General features: G+C 36.9%; 1 protein-coding gene across 1 annotated transcript; it reads left to right on the forward strand.

Moving 5' to 3' along the window:
- Window positions 1-739: 739 nt before the first annotated feature.
- LOC129230429 (uncharacterized) lies at window positions 740-3,543 on the forward strand. The gene is made up of 3 exons (XM_054864828.1): window positions 740-867; window positions 2,711-2,790; window positions 3,421-3,543. The coding sequence occupies exons 1-3, from the start codon at window positions 747-749 to the stop codon at window positions 3,541-3,543; spliced, it is 324 nt and encodes a 107-aa protein (XP_054720803.1). The 5' UTR covers window positions 740-746.
- Window positions 3,544-26,438: the final 22,895 nt, after the last annotated feature.

Raw genomic sequence — 26,438 nt, forward strand, 5'->3', positions numbered from 1 at the left:
TGATTTTTTTGTACAAAATTATAAAATTTAGGCCTTTTGCGCCATACCTAAATATTTTTGATTTGAGTAAAAACTTTTTTGGTATATGTGGACCAGGAACGGACAACTTTTTATCTGCTTAAAATTTTGAATTTTGAAAAGAAAAAAAAAAAAAGATTTTTTTTTTTTGCTTTAACATTTACGCGAAAAATCGTAGTCGTTAACTCGGAGATAGTTAAAATGGACATGTTTGCCATCCATGCAGTTCTGGGTATGCAATATGCACGTGAGGCGGGCCAAGAGATTACTTATAATATTCATTTGGAGGGGGAGGGGAGTAAATGGAATTTTAGGGCGAAATTTGAGTGAATTTTTTTTCGCGATTGCACTACTTGCTTTACTATATAAAAAGGAGTAAAAATAATCATGTTTCATCTTTTCTCACTAGACCTACACTTGCAGAGCTGGATTTGCCTATAAGGTAAAAAAGCTGTAGCTTATATAGGAACCTTGCAACGGTTGGTTGATCACTGCTTCAATCAACTAATTAATGCTTTAACCGGTAGATCATAGAAAGTTGCGGTTAGTAACCGGTTAGTCACCAACAGAGTTCGTCAAACGCTAGGGACTCTATGTAAAACCACTTTTCAGGTGTAGCTCTCCTTTTAGCCACTGGTTAACCACTGTTAACTCGAACGTCTTTATAGTTCCATTCCTAACAAATTAACTGTGACTGTTCTCCGAAAATTTAACTGTAAACATCAAACATGGCCGTAAGAGCAGCGCAGCGGCGTATAAGTTTTAATAATCGCTTTTATAATAGATATTTCGTAAACAGCTTTGCGAAATTCTCGACGCAGCAAAAAGAAGGAAGTGATGAAGTTGTTGGTAAATATTTTTTGCCTGAATTGTTTTGATTCACCACGATCTCTAAGTTTTCGCAATTGTCATTGTATAAACATTTCGTTCTGGGAAAAAGTAAAAAATAAAAATCAAACATTTGTTGCGAGACTTTATATTAACAAATGCATTTTCTTTTTCTTCTAACATTTTTCACTTTCAGTCATAGCTGTTTGCACAATTCTTGTTTTGTAAAAGTGAAACACTGCATAACAAGTTGTTCAACAAGAAAAAATTGTGGTGGTTTATTTCTCGGTACGAAGCGTCGCCAAGAAACCGATAAATGACGACATATGTCATACATCGTTTTTAACGATGCATTTTTCAGCGCCAACGAGAAAAAATCAGATAAAAAAACTTGATCAAAGCACTTTAGAACACAATATATATAAAAACAACATAAAACCACAACAAAAAACATCACGAATATACGCTTCAAAAATACCAGAAACTAGAAAGGTTTTGTACACAAAGAACAATTACTAGAAAGTATTTAAAATGCTTAAATTGACAAATTACTATAACAGCTCACCAATGAAATATGTACCAATAGAAATAAAAGCTATTTTCCAACATGCATTTCATCAAACAAAAACTTTTCTCATATTCTGCTAAAAAAGAGCAAAGCGATTCAAATCGCGATGTTTAAAGCGGAAAACATCTCCAAAATCCATAACTATTTCAGCCAAAAAAGCGCTTAGTTACTCAAATTTCGATGTATGAAAAGTAGAAATGTCTCAACAAAACATCCTAAACATAAACAATACAAAAATACCATACATTTATTTGCTATACAGACATGCTCTCAACATACCTATTATATTTTACATAAAATAACACCTTTATATTTTTATAAAATGCTGAAGTCAACTTTTTTTTTAGAAATTCAGTACCTGAAGGAGGCATGTTAATAGAATATGTCTAAATAATTCGTGGCATCAATAAGAATTAACTTTTAGAACAAAAGAACCGTACTATTTTTGTAAAATTTATTTACATACAGTAAAAATAAAGTTCAAAACTACATGAACCCCTCAAAGATTTGTAAAAAACAAAGAATTTCGGAAGTGAGAGTTTTTTTTTTTGAATTCAAAAATAAAGAACTTATCTTTTTATGGTATAAATCCTCACACTCAGTCCAAAACAAAACATCATATGACAATGGCACGTTACAGATACACACAACGTTGGAGTTAACTTTTAATTAACGTTCAAGTTTGAAGAAACTGGCATTTTCTATTGTTTTTACTTCAAAACACAACTACTGAATTTAAACTAACACAAAATAAGCTTTCCTGTAAGGTATATTGCACGAAACAACAGGCATCTCACCTGCGTGAAACCAAGTAAAAAACCCAAGTAAACAAGTTTGAACAAGATTGTCTTCGCGTTGCCAAACACAGGTTAGTTTCACCAGGAATGCCATGCTTAAAAAATTATCGCCTCATTGGCGAGAAAAATATTTCAATTTTGTGCAAAAAATTGGATGTCGCCAAATGGGGGGGGGGGGGTATATCACATCTGTACCAAAAACACTTTATTTAAAATTACTTATTATTTTCAGCTAATACCGGCGATACCAGTATTTTAGCTCGGCAAATACCAGTATTACGAAATTGCAAAAAACTCGGTATACTGGTATTGGAATCACACATCCATGTAAATTTTATAGAGGGTTTACAAATTATTCATTCATTATGCCTAGGTACTTGTAAATTGTAAATAGGAAATTTATTAGAAGTTAAACATTTCAAAAAATATATTTTTTAAATTGTAAATTTTTGTTTTCAAAGCAATACAGCTTTTTTATTGTCTTTCTTACTTTTATTAGATGATGAATTTCGAGTATTAGAATTATATCCTACGAAAAAGGATGTGAAGAGATCTGTTATACGTTTTCAAGATGCACAGGTATTATACATATATATATATATATTAATGGAAATGAAAATTAGCACCATTAAAAGCATAACACTCTCTCACCTTTGTTACTCAAAAGTGCTATATTTACAAATATTTTTATATTTTAAAATGTGACAATTTGAAATAATAATTAGAGTTTATTTTTAATTAATTTGTTCACTTACATTTGCTACAATTTGTCAAAAGTAAAATTTATTTTAAATTTAAAGATATATTTTACCAGTGGCAGACATAGCACCCCTGCAGTGCAAGGGCAGGGTGCAAGAGGTATGAGGGTGCACTCTGAAAAAATAACGTTATGTTAATATTTAAAGTTAAAAATCTTATAGAGGGACGCACTTAAAAATCTTGCTTGGGGTGCACTGAAGTCTATGTACGCTAATGTATTTTACATTTTAAAAATCTAGAAGTTTGTAAGAAGTGCTTATACTATGTTGCAATGAATGTAAACTCTGAAAATTGTTAAAAATAAAGAATTTGTTGTTGTACATTATAAGATTACCAGATGCATGCCAAAAGTTAGATATTTGACATTTTAGTATGATGTTAAGATAATATGTTTTCACAATTACAATTTAAAAGACATTGGTTTCTTCTTTTGTTTTCATTCTGAAATAGGTTGCACCCCCTCGAGAAACAAGAATGCCCATCGATCAAGATTGGCCTAGTGTTTGGCCTACTGCAAAAACATTTAGACCATCTGTAGTGCCTTTGCCTGTTTATCAAGGGTTTGGTGTGTAGGTGTGCGTATGTATGCGTGTGCATGCGTGTGTGTGCGTGCGTGTGTGTGTACGTGTATGCGTGCGTGTGTGTATGTGTGCGTGCGTGTGTGTATGTGTGTGTGTAGGTGTGTGTATGTACGCCCGTGTGTGTAGGATATGGACGCAACCCGGAGACTGTTTTCGCTAGAGGAGCAGCATCGTGAGGCCGACCGACGGTGGCGCTGCAGAGGGAGGCGGGGGGGGGGGGGAATAAAATCATAGGAACATCAAAACAGTCAATTGAGAACAATAAGCAATGTGATTGCTCAAAAAATTCTCATCTGGCAAATTTTGTTTCACGGTTCCTTAAACTTGGCGGAGCTTTGCGAAATAACCAGTTTCTTAAAATTTAGAAATAAAAATCCTGATCAACAGCCTCATTAAAAGCCCAGTATTAAAACTATGTTCGTGATGTAATTAAGATTGAAAATGAAATTAAATGAGCAAATAATATAGCATTAAAATATATTTATATTTCTGGTTCTTGTGTTTAGTTTTCACATTCAATTCTTGTAATAATATACTTCAAATATTTTCTCACAGTATAACCAAAAAAGAAATGCAAATAATTTTTATTCATAAAGGAACATAAAACATATTAAAAGCTGCTTATAAGGGAACAAATTTTTAAACCAAGTTGCAAAAAAATATAATTTAATTTTAAAAAAATCCATATTTGTGGAATATTATTGCTATAGAACTAAGGATGAAAACTTAATACAAAACCAAAACTGTAAACTTACGTTAGTTATTCATTATTAAAAACACTTAATTTCATTTAAAATCTCAACTACATCCATGAACGTAAGTTTATTCATTGACGATCTGCGATGCGATTCGTTTGTAAAAGTTGACGCTTCCAAGATTTTTTTTTTTTTTTAATCCTTTTACTAAGTGAACATACTGTAACGGATTCGGTGCGACTTCCACTTTCTTGAAATGAAGACACAGTTCTTGATAAAAACACAGGAAATTTATTTACACTATGTACAGGAAAGATCTTCAACAACTGCTAAATTATTCATCAGCAATTAAGCAATTATCACACAACACCGTAAACTCAACGTTTACACACGTATTTACTTCCAAATACGAAAACACAGCGAAATGCCTCGCTATAAACAGAGCAAAAATCTTCTCAGTTCGAAATATCAATCGAAACTAACTGTTTATCCATCGCTAACGGCTTAAATACACCGAAAAGAAATCTCTCAAATATTCCAGAAAATGCTACGACGTTCTACAACTACACTTCCATTGATAAAATCAGTGAATGAAATAAGAAAAAAAAAGAATAGGGGGTTGTATACTTGAGCCATATGTTAAGGGGTTGTATATTCATTACGGGAAACTATTTACAGGTTACGTTACTGCAATAATTACTATTTACAGGATTTGTAACATTGCCCCCTTCCTAAGGACTGCACGTCCCGGGCAGTACAATCCCCAGAAAGGGTGCCAAACTTCTATCACAAGTTCACAATTACACACATTAAATAATAACTTACAGATACAGAAAACACAATAATAACAAGAAATATTACTAAACATTAAAAGCAAAAATTATCTACAACTTTTATGTTATCAACCATGGTTGTTTACGTAATACTCATGAACTATGGCCATAGTATGGGGCTAACCGATCATAATGTACAACCCTAGGTTTTGCATTAGGTGATTTTTGGATCCTCACTACGACGTCATTCAGTCGGTTAAGGACTTTGTAGGGTCCATCCCAATGCGACTGCAATTTGGGTGAAAGACCTTTCCGTCGGATGGGATTCCATAACCAAACCTTGTCGCCTTCGTTGAATTCATGTCCAGTAGACCTTGTGTCGTATCGGGTCTTCATCTTCTCCGCCGCGATGTTGATTCGCTGTCGTGCGAAGTTATGAACGTCTTCCAACCGGGCCTGGAGATCCTGGATGTACTCCTCAGGCGATGCAGGCGCATCCGGAGGACGACCGAAGACGAGATCACAAGGCAGCCGAAGCTCTCGTCCGAAGAGCATCTGAGATGGGGCAAATCCGGTAGTCTCGTGGACAGCACTGCGGTAGGCCAGCAGGAACAAAGGTAGCTTCTTGTCCCAATCCTGTTGATTTCTGGAAACCATAAGCGAGAGATTGTTCAGGATTGTGCGGTTAAATCTCTCCACCATGCCGTCCGATTGTGGGTGTAGTGGTGTTGTCCTAGTTTTCTCAATTCCGAGAATTTGACATAGGCCCTTAAACACAGCAGAGATGAAATTCCTCCCTTGATCGGAATGAATCTGCAAAGGTGTTCCATATCTCGAGATCCAATGTTGGACTAGAGTCTCTGCTACGGTGGTAGCTTCTTGATCTGGAATGGGATACGCTTCGGGCCATTTGGTGAAATAGTCGATGGAAACAAGAATGTATTTGTTCCCATCAGCAGTTCTTGGTAGATGACCCAGGATGTCGATCCCTATTCGTTCGAAAGGAGCTCCAACGTTGTACAGATGTAGCTTCCCTCTGCTTCTTTTCTTCGGTCCTTTACGAGCAGCACAGGCGTCACAAGAATGGCACCACTTCTCCACGTCATCCTTCGCCTTGCTCCAGAAAAAGCGCTCCCGAACTTTATTGAGGGTTTTCAAGACACCAAAATGTCCTCCAGTCGCACTACTATGTATTTCTTTCAGAACATCTGAAATCCTTGATCGGGGAAGTAGTAACTGCCACCTAGATGTTTTGCCGTCGTCAGATTCCCATTTTCGGTGTAGCACGCCGTTCCGTAAATGGAGCGAGTTCCATAAAGCCCAGTATCTTTTTGTTGCAGGACTGAAGATGGAAACGTCCTGCCAGCTAGGGCGTCGACTTTCACTTTCCATGAACTCTAAAATTGGTTTTATGTCGGGGTCTTCAAGTTGATCTTTTCGAACTTGGTCATCACTCCATGGATCAGGTTCTGATGATGTTGGAGTCACTGTCACCTGACAGGCGGTAGGGCTAGTCGTTCCATACTGTTTCTCGATTCGGGAACAATAGTGGCAGTTCTCAGGACAGGGTCTCCTTGATAAAGCGTCAGCATTACCGTGAGATAACCCTTTTCGATGCTTGATCTCCATGTCATATTCCTGGAGCCGCTGTATCCATCTGGCTATCTGGCCTTCCGGATTTTTGAAGTTCAAAAGCCAAGTTAATGAGGCATGATCTGTCCGAAGCAGAAATTTTCGGCCGTAGAGGTAATGATGGAAGTGTTCTACAGCTTTCACTATGGCCAGTAACTCCTTTTTGGTGACGCAGTAATTTCGCTCCGACTTTGATAAGCATTTGCTCCAGTAAGCGATGACATGTTCATTTCCGTCAATTTCTTGGGATAAAACAGCTCCGATGCCCTCGTTGCTCGCATCAGTGTCCAGGATGAAGGATTTTTCAGGCTGAGGATAGGCGAGGATAGGCGTTGATCTTAAAGCCTCCTTCAGTCGTAGAAATGCATCTTCGCATTCTTTGGACCATTCGAACTTTTGCTTGCTCTCCGTCAGCTTATGCAACGGTCGTGCAATGTTGGAAAAACCCTTTACAAACTTCCTGTAGTAGGTGCAGAGCCCCAGGAAACTTCGCAGCTGATGGATGTTTTCGGGACGACTCCAACTCTTGACAGCAGACACCTTTTCTGGATCGGTTTGTACACCTTCAGAAGAGATGATGTGACCAAGGTAGCTAACTTCCCGGCGGAACAAATTACATTTGGACGGGCTTAACTTCAGATTGGCTTCCTTAAGCTTTTGCAGCACCTTCCTAAGATTTGCCAGATGTTCTTCGAAACTGCGTCCCACGATGATGATATCGTCTAAGTAGACCAGACAGGATTCGTAGGAAAGTCCTCTTAACACTGTCTCCATAAGACGCTCGAACGTAGCTGGTGCATTGCAGAGGCCGAAGGGCATCACTTTAAACTGCCATAAGCCTTGTCCAGTTGTAAACGCTGTCTTTTCTCGGTCATCAGGGTGTATCTCAACCTGCCAGTAGCCGCTCTTCAAGTCCAGGGTCGAAAACCACTTGTGTCCGGAAAGAGTGTCGAGGTGTCGTCTATCCGTGGAAGAGGGTAACTGTCTTGGTGATTTCATTCAGCCGTCGGTAATCGACACAAAATCTGGTGGAGCCATCTTTCTTTCGGACCAAGACGATGGGAGAGGCCCAAGGACTGGAAGAGGGTTCGATTACATCATTCTCCTTCATCTCTTTCAGGAGGGTCTCAACCTCTTCCTTCTTGGCGAACGGTAGTCGTCTTGGATGCTGTTTAATAGGGGGGTGTTCTCCAGTGTAAATCCTATGCTGCGTTAAATTCGTACGGCCAACATCCTCCGATGTAGATGAAAACAGATGCTTGAAGTCATCCACCAATTGTTCCGCAGCAGTTCTTTGATCTTTCGATAATGGCGCACTCCCAATTAACTTCGATGTCAAGGACTCGGAAGACACAGTCTCGGGGGAATTGATTCTTCTAATGATGCAGTTTACTGGAGTACAAGTTGCCAACACTTCACCTTTCCGGATATTCCTTGGCCTTTCACGCACGTTGGCGACTCTCACAGGAATTACATCCTTAGAAAGGTCCACAAGCGTAGATGCTACCAGCACTCCTTTTAGGCTATTGCTTAGGTTAGGGTATTCAATGAGTCCAAATCGAAAACTATTGCTTTCTTCAAGGGAGCCAGGTATTAATGATTCTGACCTTGAGGGAATCGATAAATCTGTTTGGGCTATTATTTGATGAGCGGATTTTACATCACTTTCTGCAGGGAAAACGGCTATGTCTTCTCTCATCGAGTGCAGCTCATTAGTCTTGAAGTCGAGAGTGAAGTCATATTTCTTCAAAAAGTCCAATCCGAGAATGAAGGGGTCCGTGATATTAGCGACGAATGCCGTATGATGGTAGGTGGCATTCCCAAACACTATTTCCAAGTCCACTTTACCGTCAATCTCAATTTTGTCACCTATCACAGTCTGGAGACTTACGCGTGGCGATGTCCACAGCAGTTTCAATCCAAATTCACGAGCCACATCTGTCCTAATGATTGTCGCATTGGCTCCAGTGTCAACAATCAGTCTGCAGGGGTTCCCATTTACATGTGCGTAAATGAAAAGTCCATCACTGCCACTACTAGAAGAGGAAATCTGCAGAGCTTTAGTAGTGGTGATTTCCTTCCCTCGCGTAGCTTGGCGAGCCGGACAACTCCTTCGCAGGTGTCGTTCACTACCGCATTTCCAGCACTTCTGCTCTTGTTTCTTTTGGGCTGTTATGCTGCTCAAATGTCTTGTCAAGTCACCGAGTTGTCTCTCAAGTTCAGCGAGGTGGGACGACCTGGAATCAGACTCATCAGCTTCCTGAGTCCGGATTAGATGGCGATCCACACGGGTTGCTTCTTGGGCGGCCTCGTATCTCATCGCATACACAACGGCAGAATTCAGGTCTTTGACATCCGCCATCCGTAGAGCTTTCTGGATTTCCGGATCTCGAACCCCGTCGATGTAGTAGTTGAGTGCCAGATTGTCTCGAACATCCGCAGGGCAGTCGTAAAAAACAAGATGAGACAGTCTCTCGATGTCCGCCGCAAGCTCTTGCAGGGTTTCCCCAGTTTTCTGGAAACGGGACTTCAACTGGAGTCGGCTGAAATCTTTCTGGCACTTCTCACCGAAGCGAAGCTCCAACGCAGCTGTGAGCGCGGCGAAATCCAGGCGCTGGCTGTCCGGAAGGGTCTGGAGAATGTCCGCTGCGTCACCTCTCAGGGATGCTGCAAGATGACAGGCCTTGGTAGCAGAGTCCCATCCGTTCGCTTCCGCCACTATCATGAATTGAGTTTTGTAAACCTGCCACAAAGTTTTCCCATCAAATGTGGCAAGTTTAATGGACGGTCGAGCAACCGATGTGGGAGCGCCAAACTGTACAGAACTGCTTTCCGCGGTCGCCAATCTCCTTTCCATGTTTTTAATTTTCTCATCCACATGATTTTCAACTGTTGCGATACGGTTTTCTACTGTTTCAAGTTTTTCATCAAAAGCATCAACTCGATGCTCTATCTCATTAAATTTATTTTCCATCACAGTCTTTACCGAAGTAAGGTCGTTTTTAATTTCCTCTTGGTTAGAAGCTAAATCATTTTTCAGTACCATTAAATCACTTTTCAATTGTTCTTGATTAGCCGCAATGTCATTTTTTAATTGTTCTTGATTTGCAGTAAAACTTGCAGTCAAATCACTTTTTAATTGTTCTTGATTAGCCGCCATATCATTTTTAAATTGTTCTTGATTAGCCGCCATATTTTCAGTCAAGTCGCTTTTCACAGCATTAATTGCTTCCAGAAGTTGTTTTAATTGGTCATCCATTGCGCGAGTAATCACCATAAAAACAAAGTCTATAAATTCAAACAGTCTTTATGAAAAAATGTCCAAAGTCACACTTACTCCAAGAAAGTCCAGAAGAAGCCCCACGTTGGGCGCCAAATTGTAACGGATTCGGTGCGACTTCCACTTTCTTGAAATGAAGACACAGTTCTTGATAAAAACACAGGAAATTTATTTACACTATGTACAGGAAAGATCTTCAACAACTGCTAAATTATTCATCAGCAATTAAGCAATTATCACACAACACCGTAAACTCAACGTTTACACACGTATTTACTTCCAAATACGAAAACAACACAGCGAAATGCCTCGCTATAAACAGAGCAAAAATCTTCTCAGTTCGAAAGATCAATCGAAACTAACTGTTTATCCATCGCTAACGGCTTAAATACACCGAAAAGAAATCTCTCAAATATTCCAGAAAATGCTACGACGTTCTACAACTACACTTCCATTGATAAAATCAGTGAATGAAATAAGAAAAAAAAGAATAGGGGGTTGTATACTTGAGCCATATGTTAAGGGGTTGTATATTCATTAAGGGAAACTATTTACAGGTTACGTTACTACAATAATTACTATTTACAGGATTTGTAACAATACATTCGGAATGGAGCTCTTACAAGTGTGGCCAATGCTGTGGTATTTGCACCGAAAAATAAGTAACGAACACAGTGAAAAATAAACCAGGAAAAAAATATCGTTTTGATGACTTTTCACCCGACTGCGCGTGCGCGACGCAAAGGAGGGTAATGTGTTTATGAGTCTCAAAGTACACTGTTAAAACTACAGGTTGCATTCGGCACCTTTCAGGGGTGCAACGCTTGTTCACCAGCGGCACCTAATACGGAGCCGAAATTGCACCTCTAACTAGGGTGAAAAACAGGCACCTTTTAAAAAATAGGCAGCCGGGGTGAAAAGAACGAACCTTCGGAGAGAGAAATGGCACCCTTACTGTAGATCCTCCTCCCCCCCTCCCCCGTATTGTGTGCGTTTTTGAATACAGTTGTGTATTTTTCTTTTTTTAATAGTTTTGTTTTGATTCATGATAGTCTACGTTTTGCACACTTTTCACATTGTATGAATTCAGTACTGGAAATGATTAAAACTTGTAATTACAGCATTTGACCATATTTCAGAGTTTTCAACATAGTTAAGAAGTGCTCATTGCTTTAATTCATCTGATCGTTCTCTACATCAGTGTTTCTCAACCTCTTTTGACCCACGGGTCGGTAAAATCAAATGAAAAATATTGCGGACCTGTGAAATTTTTATCCTTTTCTTAAAAATAAATAATAATAATTATAATAACTGTCGGGGCGGTAAAAAACTTGTGAAAATTCTGCGTACTGATGATTTTTTTTTTTTTACAAATTAATATTAAAAATGAATAAAACAATAAATATCTACAGACTTTATTTGGTATCAAAGAGTTGTCACAAATATATTTAAAGTTAAAGACGAGTAATTATTTGAATAATCATAGTTAAGTTAATGATCATTTGTGAGAAATAACCGTACCGAAAGTAAAGTGTAGATGTACTTATGAATTATTTACATGAACAGCCAAAAATATTCTGGGATATTAAAGTTATGGAAAAACAAAATCATTTCTCAAACGTTCAAAATTTCAATCAAAATAACAATAAAATAAAATGCGCATAAAATTTTTCGACAGTTAAAAATTTAAAGAAATTCCTAACACTATCGAATAACCTCTAACAGGAAATGATTCAAACACTTGAACGAAAAAGCAAAAGAAAAAGATAGACGGAGAGAGATTTCTTTTTTATTTTTTGCGCTCGCTACACAAAGCACAAGAATCATTTTTATTTAGGTTCTCACTTGTTGATTATTGAAAATAACATTGCGGTTACTATTTCGGTGATTAAATGTTGCTTATCGAGTACTCAAGAAAATAATGATAGATACATTTAGTAGCGTTTTGAATGATGGGATTTTCACGACAGTAACGGTAACCTGAAAATAAACAACTAACGGTACTACGGTATCGTAACGGACTAACGGTAACTGAAAAGCATTAAACGTACTTTTAACTATGTTTGAAAGCCCTAAAAGCTACAAAGTGATCAAAAGCTGTACTTACTTGTTATTTTAAAGAATTATCCTACAAAAGTTGAGATTTAATCCAATAGTGTACTTCATTCAATGTGAAAGACGTAGAAGCCACGCGTAGTGCAACCTATCATTCGTCCGCCATATTGAAGTGGAATGGTGAATGTATGCCGGAAGTACATGCGCCAGCAAGTCATTTAGCGATTGCTTGCTGTTTTGGCACCCCTGTCTACGACTGTCTGCTACTTTCGCACCTCTGCTTTACTTCCTGGCCAGTATGGCACTTTTGGTCACCATGCTTTCACCTTAGGGAGAATATATTCACTCGTCTGGAACCTCTGGTTATAACAGTGTATGTATGTTTGTTCTTATGTGGCATTGTACAGGCTAAACCCCTTGGCTGATTTAGATAAACCTTACGTCAATCGATTTCTCTTAACCTTGGGAGTGTCACTAAACACATGGCTTTAATCAAAATTCATCATATCAACAACCAGTCGCCATATTGTAAGTTCGAGATCGTGTCGCACGCCACCTGCGTGCTACACAGCGTGTGACATATGCAGGTAGCGTTTTCACTGCCTGAATTATTTGTTTACTAAGGTTACTAATTTGATTTTCATCTCTAACGTGTTGCATTTGTTTTTGCCGTGATTCAGGGCACTGAGTTTCGCGATGTGTACTCTCATGACGGGCTTTCTTAGTTTTGGGAGAAAGAGGGACTAATAATCCTAGAGGAACTAATAATCAGTAGTTTAGACCACCGCAAGTTACTTAATAATCCTCACAATATAAACTTTCTCAATAAAATGATATATCGTGTTATCGTCATTATAAATATTCAAATTTTACGGGGTTCTTGACTGATCAAAAAGGAATGGGCCCCGAATGTTGATCCTTCTATTCTGCTTTTTAATTTATGAAATGTCTTAAGTGTGTATCGATTAGCTATTTCAATGGAGTAGTTATTCAGAAATACTTAGTAAAATTCTAAACTACAAGGCTTAAATTTTTCTTCTTTTTATTTATTTATTTATTTATTTATTTATTTATTTATTTATTTATTTTTTGTTTGGCTTTTACGTAAATGGGTTTTTTGTTTTTATTTAATAATTATTTTAATTTATTTTTTTACGTAGGTGGGGGATACCCCACCACATGCTTGCTATAAACATTCATACTTTTAGAAGTTTCATCTCGCTAGCCCTTCAGAAGAATGTTAACGGTTGTAAACGCGCTGTTCAACTGCACATCAAAATGGTGGCAATGAAATTGTCGAAAACTGAAAGAAAAAAAAAAGTTCGGCGCAATTTACAAAAAATAATTGGTGATTGAGGGAAACGGTAGTCCTATATGGATTTAGGAGGTCATTTCACATAAGAACCATCAAGAATTCGCAACTTCAACAAACTATAGGGGGCACTGCAATCACCGTCTAATGGCGGATGAAAAAGGTAAAACAAACGCAGGCCGTAGAGTAGAAAATACTAATAAGCCTAGTAAATTTTTGTTTGTATGCATGACTTTTTTTTCTGGCCCACGTAGAAAGAAATGAGAGTTCAAGAAACATTACTAAACGTTAGAATGTAATGCAAATTTCGTAGTTCGTAGTTGTAAGCAGCCATTTCCCGATGTTGAATTCGATATTTATCAATTCTTGATGGACTACATTTTCATTGTGGCCATAAGTACACAAAAAACATTTCATGAAACAGAACCTTTGTTTACCAGTGTTATCAAAAGAGGAAGATGATACTTCTTTGTCTTGTTTGGCTAGTGCTAATTGTTTTACATTTGTAGCTGAGTTATTTCTCAAATTGCCGACTCGGATAATTTAAATTTTTTCTGTTTCTTACGTTTCTAATTTCTGAATTATGATTTAATTCTGTCACCCATCAGCAATAAAATTCTCACGGATGCATGGCGGTTTTCTTTTTAATTGATCTTCCATTATTACTTAAACTTATCGAATTCTGTAATCTTTCTACCATTTTAATGGACACATGATAAAAAATAAAAATGGTTTACAACATTAACACTGACTGCAAAATCTCGCCAAGGGTTCTTTGCTTGCACAATACGAAAACTATAACCCTAGATTATAATCGAACTATTTTGGCGAGGAATATTTTCAGCGTTAAACATTTTCCATTTCGTTCTACGATAATATATTCAAGAAAATATTTTCATACTGCCCATTCTAACTAAATGTTGCAGTAAAATAAGGTTAGTTAAATGAATTATTTTTAAACTAGGCGGAAATTAAAGCCCTAATTCTTAAGCTAATGTTTTCAAATCCTTCTTTCGAGCTTAAGATTAAAAAAAACCCCATATTCTTACAAATTTACACAAAACAATTTTTAAAAATTGCCCGGTATAACGTTATTCTCTTTCAAAAAAAAACAGCATTGAACAGAGGAGCATAATCGTTGATAATTTTATGCAAATGCGAAGATTGTAAATTCGCAGCTCCAATAAACTATAGGGGGCGCTGGAGCTACTGTCTAATGGCGGATGAAAAAGGTAAAACAAACAAATGCCGTAAATTACAACTTACTTTGACGCTTAGTAAGTGACAGTAATTTTTCATCGTGTTTGTGGGAAACTTTTTTTTTTTCTATTCTTCTGAAATTACATTACACCACTGTTTGAAGCCTGTAATTTACCCCAAAGAAAACACGCGGAATGGAATGTTTTACCTTTTTCGGCAGTAGTGTTTATCATCGCAAGAAAGCGTATTCGAGCTCTGGAGTTGCGAATCCAGAGTTTCCTTGTGTTTACGCTTTCACCATTTACGACAATCAACTCACTTTTTAGAGGGAAATAATGAAAACTAACACTATTTTGAGAAGCTCGACAATACCATGAAGGGACGAAACAATTTCTGTTGCTGAAAGCAATCTAAGACACATCGAATGCGTTAATTAACACTCGTAACAAACTGCCTATATTTACCTGAGTCCTTCCATTTCAAATCAGGCAGGCAGGTATGAAAAGTGTCATATGACCATCATCGATTTTTTTGAAAAAAATACAGTAGTTACAACTAAGGGACATATGAAATATCCCAAAAGGATTTTGCAAGAAAAAAATTTTTTCTTCAGTTACAGCCTACTAAAATTCTGCACAAAATCCGCCATTTTGGAAAAAACCGGCAAAACACTCCATTTCAAATGGACATTATTTCAAAAGTATTTAACCTATTTGAATATTTTTTTTTCTAAAAATAAATAAGGACCCATATATCCTATAGACATCGTTTTTGAAAGTTTAGTTAGGTTTTTTAATAAAGAAAAAAATTCATTTTTGTCGCGAAAAAACTGCATTTTTACCGATTTTATGATTTTTTTTCTCCATGAAAAAAAAAGGTTTTTTACTAAACGGAGATGGCAGTCTAAAGCCCTTATATGATAGTTTCATAACATATTTTATTATAATCCTTGGATGCATACAGCCTCGAAAATAAAATTTGAAATTTTGAAAATTTTCAAAAATTAGCGATTTTTGAAGTGATTTTACTCAAAAAACCCATTTTTAAAAATCTAAAAATTGGCTCATTTGAACCCCATATAATGCTTAACAAGTGGATAGACACCGCATCCCGTATTTTTTCCCATAAAATGTTTTATGATTTTTTGAAAGTGACCTTATCGCCCATGGCATGCATGTAAAATAAAAATGTCTAATAATTTCAGTCACTGAAATTCTGGTTATATTAGTACCTAATAACTACAAAAAAGGTGCCCTTTATCAGGAACAACTAAAGTCTTACTGACTTTTAATAATATATCAGTAACAAACCGCTTCTGATGAACTAGTCAATTCGTCTTTTTGTAAGACTCTGTGTGTAGCCTTTTGATAGAAGAGCTTTTGGTGATTATATTAATGACTAATAGCTACGATAATGATGTACTTTATCAGTAACAGTAACAATCTATATTTTTTTATAAATATTAGTTTATTTTGTCTCCAAAGCTATGCATTCACCGTTACTTTCATATGCAGCAACGAATCATATTTTTTCTCTTTCAATTCTCTTTCTCTTCAACTCAATTACGTAACAGGGGAAACCATCAAAGGGAAGCACAATACAATGCATTTAAAACGATTAATTTTAATTTCGTGCTTTGGTTGTCATTGGCGAATGTTGTCACATAATTTTTGGATCCTACCTACACTGTTATAACCAGAAGTTCCAGACGAGTGAATATATTCCCCCTAAGGTGAAAGCATGGTGACCAAGGGTGCCATACTGGCCAGGAAGTAAAGCAGAGGTGTGAAAGTAGCAGACAGTCGTAGACAGGGGTGCCAAAACAGCAAGCAATCGCTAAATGACTTGCTGGCGCATGCGCTTCCGGCATACATTCACCATTCAACCACTTCAATATGGCGGACGAATGATAGGTTGCACTACGCGTGGCTTCTACGTCTTTCACATTGAATGAAGTACACTATTGGATTAAATCTCAACTTTTGTAGGATAATTCTTTAAAATAACAAGTAAGTACAGCTTTTGATCACTTTGTAGCTTTTAGGGCTTTCAAACATAGTTAAAAGTACGTTTAATGCTTTTCAGTTACCGTTAGTCCGTTACGATACCGTAGTACCATTAGTTGTTTATTTTCAGGTTACCGTTACTGTCGTGAAAATTCCATCATTCACACACAAAACGCTACTAAATGTATCTATCATTATTTTCTTGAGTACTCGATAAGCAACATTTAATCACCGAAATAGTAACCGCAATGATATTTTCAATAATCAACAAGTGAGAACCTAAATGAAAATGATTCTTGTGCTTTGTGTAGCGAAGGCAAAAAATAAAAAAGAAATCTCTCTCCGTCTATCTTTTTCTTTTGCTTTTTCGTTCAAGTGTTTGAATCATTTCCTGTTAGCGGTTATTCGATAGTGTTAGGAATTTCTTTAAATTTTTAACTGTCGAAAAATTTTATGCGCATTTTATTTTATTGTTATTTTGATTGAAATTTTGAATGTTTGAGAAACGATTTTGTTTTTCCGTAACTTTAATATCCCAGAATATTTTTGGCTGTTCATGTAAATAATTCATAAGTACATCTACACTTTACTTTCGGTGCGTTTGATCATTATTAAATGATCATTAACTTAACTATGATTATTCAAATAATTACTCGTCTTTAACTTTAAATATATTTGTGACATCTCTTTGATACCAAATAAAGTCTGTAGATATTTATTGTTTTATTCATTTTTAATATTACTTTGTAAAAAAAAAAAAACTCATCAGTACGCAGAATTTTTTCACAAGTTTTTTACCACCCCGAGAGTTATTATAATTATTATTATTTATTTTATTTATTTTTAAGAAAAGGATAAAAATTTCACAGGTCCGCAATGTTTTTCATTTGTTTTTACCGACCCGTGGGTCAAAAGAGGTTGAGAAACACTGATGTAGAGAACGATCAGATGAATTAAAGCAATGAGCACTTCTTAACTATGTTGAAAACTCTGAAATATGGTCAAATGCTGTAATTACAAGTTTTAATCATTTCCAGTACTGAATTCATGCAATGTGAAAAGTGTGCAAAACGTAGACTATCATGAATCAAAACAAAACTATTAAAAAAAGAAAAATACACAACTGTATTCAAAAACGCACACAATACGGGGGAGGGGGGGGGAGAATCTACAGTAAGGGTGCCATTTCTCTCTCCGAAGGTTCATTCTTTTCACCCCGGCTGCCTATTTTTTAAAAGGTGCCTGTTTTTCACCCTAGTTAGAGGTGCAATTTCGGCTCCGTATTAGGTGCCGCTGGTGAACAAGCGTTTCACCCCTGAAAGGTGCCGAATGCAACCTGTAGTTTTAACAGTGTAGTATGATTACTTTTATACGTAAGAATATGTATGCAAAATTCATACCGCAAAACTCACTTGTAGTTTAAGAATTTAAAAAGCCCACTGTTTTATGAGAGAAATAATTAATTGAACAAGGTTGTAAGTTGAGGTAACCAAACAGATCTCACCAAAGGTAGCTATTATAGCCAGGGATCCAATTTCTAACAAAAGGTCAGGATCCCTATAGTCTTCAGAACTTATTTTAATGCTTAAGTGGCCTGAATTCGGTCAAAAATACAAAAAATTGAGTGAAACAAATAAGGAAGTATGGGATCTCAGCTCCCATAACAATTAGGCGCTGATCAGCGGAAAAATGTAATCATATAACGAAGTACAAAAAGACGAATTGACTGGGTCATCAGAAGCGGTTTGATACTGCTACATTATTAAAAGTCAGGTAAAATTTTATTTGTTGCTGATAAAGTGTACCATTATTGTAGCTATTAGGCATTAATTTCATCAGATTTTCAGTGACTGAAATTATTAGAATTTTTTATTTTACATGCATGCCATGGGCGATAAGGTCACTTTCAAAAAATCATAAAACATTTTATGGGGAAAAATACGGGATGCGGTGTCTACCCACTTGTTAAGCATTATATGGGGTTCAAATAAGCCAATTTTTAGATTTTTAAAAAATGGGTTTTTTGAGTAAAATCACTTCAAAAATCGCTAATTTTTGAAAATTTTCAAAATTTCAAATTTTATTTCCGAGGCTGTATGCATCCAAGGATTATAATAAAATATGTTATGAAACTATCATATAAGGGCTTTAGACTTCCATGTCCGTTTAGTAAAAAAATTTTTTTTTCATGGAGAAAAAAATAATAAAATCGGTAAAAATGCAGTTTTTTCGCGACAAAAATGAATTTTTTTCTTTATCAAAAAACCTAACTAAACTTTCGAAAACGATGTCTATAGGATATATGGGTCCTTATTTATTTTTAGAAAAAAGAATTATTCAAATAGGTTAAATACTTTTGAAATAATGTCCATTTGAAATGGAGTGTTTTGCCGGTTTTTTCCAAAATGGCGGATTTTGTGCAGAATTTTAATAGGCTGTAACTGAAGAAAAAAAAATTTCCTTGCAAAATCCTTTTGGGATATTTCATATGTCCCTTAGTTGTAACAACTGTAATTTTTTCAAAAAAATCGGTGATGGTCATGTGACAGACCCTGCCTGATCTGAAATGGAATGGCTCACCTACAGACACACGTGGAACGCAATGTTTCACCTTTTTCAATCACTGCAAGGTAGCGTATTCGAACGCTGGAGTTGCGAATAGTATCAGAAGGATTTTTCATGCATCTAAATGTAACTAATTTGTTCGAAACGAAAAATTTAACTTGAACTTTTAAGATCCTTATTTTTGAGTACTATGTGGGAGATTTAAATATTGCATGAGAGCAAATATTATTTTTAATCACAATATTTGATTTCAACGTATTCGCAATTCCAATAAACTATAGGGGGCGCTGCAGCGATTGTTTAATGGCGAAAGAAAAAGGTAAAACAAACAAATTCCGTTACTTATAACTTGCTTTGATGCTTAATGAATGACAGTAATCTTTCATCGTGTTTGTGGTAAGCTTTCTTTTCTATTCTTCTGAAATTACATTACACAATAAACTGTCTGAAACCTATAATTTACCCCAAAGAAATCACCTGGAACGGAATGTTTTACCTTTTTCGGTAGTATTGTTGACCACCGCAAGGTAACGTATTCGAACTCTGGAGTTGCGAATACATCAGACTACTTGAACTTAAAAAAAAAAGTAATAATAATTTGAATTTTGACTTCTTGAATTCAAATTATGTTTTTCGCAATCACGAGTGTGTGTGTGTTTATGTGTATGGGAGGGGGGTATGTGTGTTTGTGTGTAGGCATGTGTGTTTATGTCTGTGTGCAGGCATGAGTGTGTGGGTGTGTATATGAGTGTTTGTGTGGGGGGGTAGGGGATGTGTATGTGTGTGCAGGCATATGTGTTTGCATCTGTGTGCAGGCATGAGTGTGTGGGTAATTGTGTGTAGGTGTGTGTGTATGTGTAGGTGTCTGTATGTATGCGTGTGTGTGTATTTGTTTGTGTGTGTATGTGTTTGTGTGTGTGTACGTGCGTGTATGTATGCGTGTAAGCAGGGGCGGACTGGCTGACTTTGGCCCAGTCGGCAAAAGAATATTTTGGTCCACCTCTGTAAATTAAAAAAAGTTTAATCAAACTACCGGATCTCGATTCTTCCGAGTCGAGCTAAGACATTCAACTACCGCTAGTTCCTAGTTTCCTTTAAGTTTCTAAATCAAATTTTAAAGTTCGAAAAAAGATAATTGTGAAACGTAAAATAAAGCGACCACTGACACATTTTTTATGTACCTTGAAAGAAAGATACTAATGGTCAGGGCCGGATTGCTGAATAGGCCAACTAGGCCGTGGTATAGGACCCCCGATTTTTAGGGGCCCCCGAATGACATAAACTGTTTTAGCCAATGGTTAAAATTGTAAGGATTGACTGCATAACATAACCCCCCAGGGCCCCCTGTTCCTATCACTTGGTGAGAATTAACTACAAAGGGGCCCCGAAAAACCATTTGGCCTCGGTGCCCCTGATATCTTAATCGGGCCCTGCTAATGGTCATAAGTCTGAAAAAGCACATCTTTATTACTGACACCATCGGAAGGACACAAGGAAAGGGAGGAATCAGGTAATTCCCCCGGAAACTTTTCGAAATTGGTAGATCTATATATGCCTAAGGAGAAAAGAATCAGGAGAAGGGATTCTATAGTGTCCTTCCAAGCGATATTTTCAAAGTTGATATCAAAAACCGCAATTTTACAATTTTCGGTAACGTTAGAGGAGAGGAAAAAAAAGAGTTTTCCCCACGATTTTATCTTCTTAATTTTTTCTTTTTTTTTTCCAAAAATTGAAATATATTTAAGTCTATCTTTGTTTAAAATAGAATATCAAAGTCTTTTCCCAGAATTTCTCCGAAATGGGAAGTTTTAGAAATGCAATTTTAGGCCACCCTTAATAAAATTAATGAAACGGGGAAGCATCGGGAGCTCTCTACGAAAACGGTTCGACTTTGAGCTATTAAAAACGCAAAAATATCTTTGGTCACGTTTGAGAGAGTAGAAAACTCAGTAATCTCATTTATAAACATTTAAAAACTGAAGTATACTTGACCCGATTTTAAACTACAATTTACCACAGGGAATCCGGTGACTCTGCTGACATTGAAAATTTAAAAACATAATCTTATATGTTTGGGAATGTTAAAAGAAAAAAAGACAGTTTTCCCGAGTGTTTCCCCTAAGATTTTTTGGAGGGTGCCGTGCCTATTTTAAGCTAACCTTTGACCCTAAGCTTAATCAACCCTCCTTGCCCCTCAAAAGTTTAAACAAAACTACACAAAAGCGAATTTTTTGCCAAAAGGTAAAGATTCACACAAGCTTGTACTTGAAACATCACACCCTCGTTTCAATCACTTATCGATAAGAATATGATTAGAATATATCTGAATGTTTTTTGCATTACCTTTAAAACTAAACATCAAAAAGCTTTTTGATATTTTAAAAATAATTACTATCGAAAACTCTTAAACTTTGTAGCACCTATACCAAAAGTAAAAGAACTTTTTTTATTTGACAAAATTTCTCTTAAAAAGTATCCTTTTATCAGAACGCGCACTGCCCTTTTTTTGGTCTGAGGAAAACACTCGTTCCCTCTGGGTATTTTTTTCTGAAACTGAAATCTATTTTAGGTTACAGTGCAGATTAAAGGATTACGGAGCTATTCCATGGAAATTTTTATCAGTGAAATTTTAAGCTATCTTAAGTAATTTTAAGGGACTGGCGAAGGTTTTAAGACTTAGGCATTTTTTCGATATTTAAATCTGAAAAACTCAAATAAGGGAACTTGATCCAAGAACCAGGTAAGTCCAGACTCACTCATTTTCGGTAAGACCAACAAATAACATCATTTTCCGATAGAGAGGCTAATATCTTTTCCACATTATTTACAACAAAGCAGAGGTATGATCTTATATTTGTGTCTCGTTTTTGCACCAATCAGAACATCAATATTCTCCCCACGCAAAAATTGTTTTTTTTTTAAAAAGGGAAAAGTTTGGACGCGTAACTGGTCCTTACATCAAAGTCCTCAATAGGGTTGTTTCCTTCATTCAAAAGTACTACTTTTAGTCACTAAAATTAATAGAATAAGCAAAAAAAAAAACATGGAGCGACCAGAAAAACTTTCATTTTCTCAACCCTTAATTTTTAATTAATTTTTAAATCGTCCGATTTTGAAAAAGGGTCGTGGTCTTTATAACGCCTTAGGTGGTGGACTTCGGCGCATCTCCACTGGTGCCCTGAATGCTTACGCTTGCTGTCTACCGCGTTTCCAGCTTATGATAATTCAGAAGCGAAATAAATATTCCGCCGCTTGTGTGATGTAGTAATCACATATATTTTCATAGATTCGCGTATTTATTTCATGTGTTCGCATTTTCGGATTTTCTATTTAATGGCGTCTTTTCAGAGTTTTTGGCGGCCATGTTTTGCCTTCTTCTTCCCGCGATGCATTGTTCTCCCGCCTTTTTCGCTCATTGGCTCTAGGCGTGGTCGGGGTCGGTGATGTCATTTTCCCGCGTTCCCATTGGCTGTGCTAAGTGACGCCGCGTATGAATATCTGCTTTTCACGAGACCACGTGGGGTTTTAGCTGGGATGTTTCTAAAAATTTCGTATTTTGTGAGTAGTCGAGTGCTAGCAGCGGTGACAGGCGAAGGAGCGTATGTTTCGTGAGGAGCGCGGACGCTTGACCTGTGAAAGATCGTACGAAATGACGATGATGGTGATGAGAAATATCGATGCATCTGCTTGCAAAACGCTGTGAATAGATAAGTAATCACACAGGAGCCATGGATCCCTGTTTCATGCAACCAATGACGGTTTAGTTCCGAATTTGACCCATTATTTAGCCAAGATATTACTCCAAAAATGAAAGATGTTCGCGCCCACGTTGAAGTAGCTCCGATCCCGCACTGGCAAAAATCATGTTTTTTTACATTTTGACCCTTGTTTAAGATCAAAGAGGCAGGCGATGTACCTGTATCTGGTGAGACCATGATAATATAAGCGGTATGTGCGGTCAACATGGAATTTAGTTCTGACTCCCGCTGCGCCATTTTCTTCGTGAGCCAAGGAGATTCTCAGTCATCGCCGTGGTATAGTAGCCAGCTCCATGTTGGTTTTACATCATCTCCCTCGCTGAAGTCACAAAAGATGAATTCGTGGGCTTCAACAACAAGCCACGCCGTTTTTAGTCTCTCCATGTGCGATGCACATCCCTCTGCTGTGACAACCTGAATCCCTTCAATAGACTGGACATAGAACTTAACCTACCTTGTTTTTTTTTTACATTTTTATCTTTTTTTAATCCATTCCATTTTCTGCAAAGTTTTGATTACTCCGCGGGAGCTCCCTAGGATCTTGGTGTTCGTCGCGTAAATGGTGGTGATCGGAATAAATCTTCAGGTGTGACGTACAAAATTTTTTTTTTTTTTTTTTGAGTTAACAACATTGGGGTAAGTCAAACTTTTTCTGTTTGAATTCTACGTAGGCACCAAACATTGAGACGTCCTGGAGTTTTGCGGATTTGTTTTCTTTTTTTTTTCTTTTTGTTTAAGTTGGTGGTTCCTTTTCTAACAATTTGAAATTTAACCACTTTTTTACCACAGCTTGCTATCAACCATATCGTTGCCAGTGCATTTCATCACTTGTGATGTCATGCACAGAAGCGTAAAAAATGAAATTGCACCATCTAAAATAACTTAAAAAGTATTAAACTTTGCCAAATTATATAAATAATGGTAAAATCTTATGTTTTTAAGCATGTTCTTTCAGAGAAAAATGTTTTTAAAGTTTCAAAAGAGAGAGCAACCCTATTGTAGACTTTAGACTGTCGTTGGTGACTTTAGGACTACAAAGAGACCTCATACCTGAAATACCTTAGGGACCCCGTTAAGTCTCAGTCTGACCCAGATTACAACTAATGTTATTAAAAAAAAAAAAAACTTGCCCCCCCCCCCCCTCGGTTGAATCCTAAATTCGCTTAAGTTCAGGATTTCTCCCTTCTAAGTCGAAATTTTGTCGTGTTTCAGATTCAGTTTATCGTAGTTCTGGCTTGCTTTCCCGTATACGATTCTGAGATGAAACTACTCGTATAGAGGTAATTTACAATAGACCAATGAAATATCTTGCCAACTGACAGTATTTACAGTGGCGTAGCGTAGGGGAGGGGAGCAAAGGGGGCACTTGCCCCGGGCGCCACTCTGCTAGAGGCGGCAAATTCTGTAACACTACTAACATCGAAAAGTTTTTCTTTTTTTTATTAAGACGGCGCTTTGCAAGGAATGTATCACTAAATCAACATCAAAATGTTTTTTTTTACTCTTCAGTTCTCACTTTCTAGCTTGTCTCAAGAAATTGTTCTCGTTGAAGCACGAGCATGAAATACTGGATACTGACATGCATGCGGACCATTATCACTGGAGCTGACATAGAAAGACGAGAGAAGAGAGAGGACGATCTTGTTGGAGAGGATTATAAATCACAAAGATCGACAAGCAGGCAGGGGCGAACTGGGTCCCCCAAGAGGGCACCAACCTTAACTACCAAAGGGCAAGAAAGAACAGAGGTTCAAGGGCGCAAAGGTTTTAATGGTGTAAAAATAAACGAAAGCGCACAGGATTAAGGGCGTGAAGAAACGAAGTCGCACAGGTTCAAGGGCGCTAAAAATAATTAAATAAAGTAAACGAATTCGCACAGGTTTGAGGGAGCCAAAAAACGAAGTCACACAGAGGGCGCATCGGCCCGCAGGCCAGTCAACCCCCTACAGGCAGTCACTGCCTTAACTAACGTGATTGCGCCTCCACGTGTTTCCCTTGACGGGACTAAAAACCTTCTGCGCCCTCGTTTTTTTTTAATTTTATTTGCGTCCTTGCTTCTGAGCTCTTTTTTTTTTTTTCCTTTTTTTTTTGCGCTCTCAAACCTGAGCACTTTCGAGGTTTTTTTTTTTTTTTTTTTTTTTTTTTCCCCGCTCTCGAACTGTTTTTTTTTCTTTATTTATTTTCATTTTATTTTATTTGTGCCTTCGAAAGTGTGCGCCTTTTTTTTTTTTTTTTTTGCGTTCTCAAACCTGAGCGTTTTTTCGCCCGCCCTCGAACTTTTTTCATTTTATTTTATTTTGTTTGTACCATCGAACGTGCGCGCCTTCATTATTTTTTTCCTTTTTTGCGCCCTCCCCTCGAACCTGTGTGACCGTTTCTTTTTGCGCCCTCACACCTGTCGTTTTTTTTTTTCATCTTTTTTTCTTTTTTTGCTCAATCAAACCTGAGCGCCTTCTCTCTTTCTCTCTTTTTTTTTTGCGTCCTTGAAATGTGCGCCTTCGTTTTGTTTTAACCCTCGGGTTTCTTTTCTTTTTTTGCACTCTCAACCCTGAACGCTTTTTTTTTCTTCATTTTATTTCATTTGTGCTTTTGAACGTGTGCGCCTTTGTTTTCTTTTCCTTATACCCTCCCCTCGAACCTGTGCGCATGTTTCTTTTTGCTCCCTCAAACCTGTGCGATTTTTTTTTAATTTTATTTGGCCCTTTGAACTTGTGCGAATTTGTGTCTTTCTTTTCTTTTCTTTTGCGCTCTTTGAGTCAAGGTTGGCAACCTTTTAGGAGTCCTTGTCTGACCCTGGTAGAAAGATCCTTTTTGGGTCCAAAACGTATATTTCGAATAAAAAAAGAACTATTCGTCGAATTTTTTTTTGAAAATGTCTATAAACCTTCCCAGCACTAACCTAGATAAACTGAAAATTTTAACGAAATCGGTACGGTGGTTTCTGACTTTTTCCCGTATATGTACATTTGGATTTTGTGTTTTATTTATATAAAAAAGATATCCAATGCTAAATTATAAGCACACTTAATTTCATTCGTAATCTTCAGTGCGATCGTAACTTCAATAAATATACATAATCCGGGAAGGTTTGTGACTGAAGCTCTGTGATGCGACTTAATGCAAACATACGGTGCTTCAAGATTTATTATTATTTTTTTAAATTTATATTTATATTTCATTTTAGTTATTTATTGATTTATAATTGATCTCCAAAACGGGTTGAGTAATACGGGAAAACTGGTTATATTTGCAGGTCCGGATCTGTAAATTTTGGACCCCCTGCAACTATACAATCTGCAGGGCCCGTCCCCAGAGGCCAGTAGTGTATATTTGCAACGTTAATAAGTCTTAGTGCTAGTTTTTTTTTTTTTTTTTTCAGTTTCTTGGGCCGTCGGGTCGGACCCCTTAAGGCCATCCCCCCCCCCCCCGCACTGCAAGATCTGCGGGTACGCAGATCCGGTCCTGCATATATAGATTCAGTGAATCATTTTTAAAAATGACATTTTATACATTTTACAGAAACGACTGATACAATCGATATTGATAGTGTTGTTAAAAAATTTCCATTGATTAAATGTAGAAAATTAAAACTTTAGGTTAAGAAGAAAAAA

The sequence above is a fragment of the Uloborus diversus genome, chromosome 9 (assembly GCF_026930045.1).
Source record: "Uloborus diversus isolate 005 chromosome 9, Udiv.v.3.1, whole genome shotgun sequence".
NCBI lineage: Eukaryota > Metazoa > Arthropoda > Arachnida > Araneae > Uloboridae > Uloborus > Uloborus diversus.

What these genes read in the sequence shown, in the direction of transcription:
- LOC129230429 (XM_054864828.1), top strand. Translation starts at nt 747, where the DNA reads ATGGCCGTAAGAGCAGCGCAGCGGCGTATAAGTTTTAATAATCGCTTT. An exon ending in AGGAAGTGATGAAGTTGTTG is followed by an intron (nt 868 to 2,710) that starts GTAAATATTTTT and finishes TACTTTTATTAG; the next exon opens with ATGATGAATTTCGAGTATTA. An exon ending in TACGTTTTCAAGATGCACAG is followed by an intron (nt 2,791 to 3,420) that starts GTATTATACATA and finishes ATTCTGAAATAG; the next exon opens with GTTGCACCCCCTCGAGAAAC.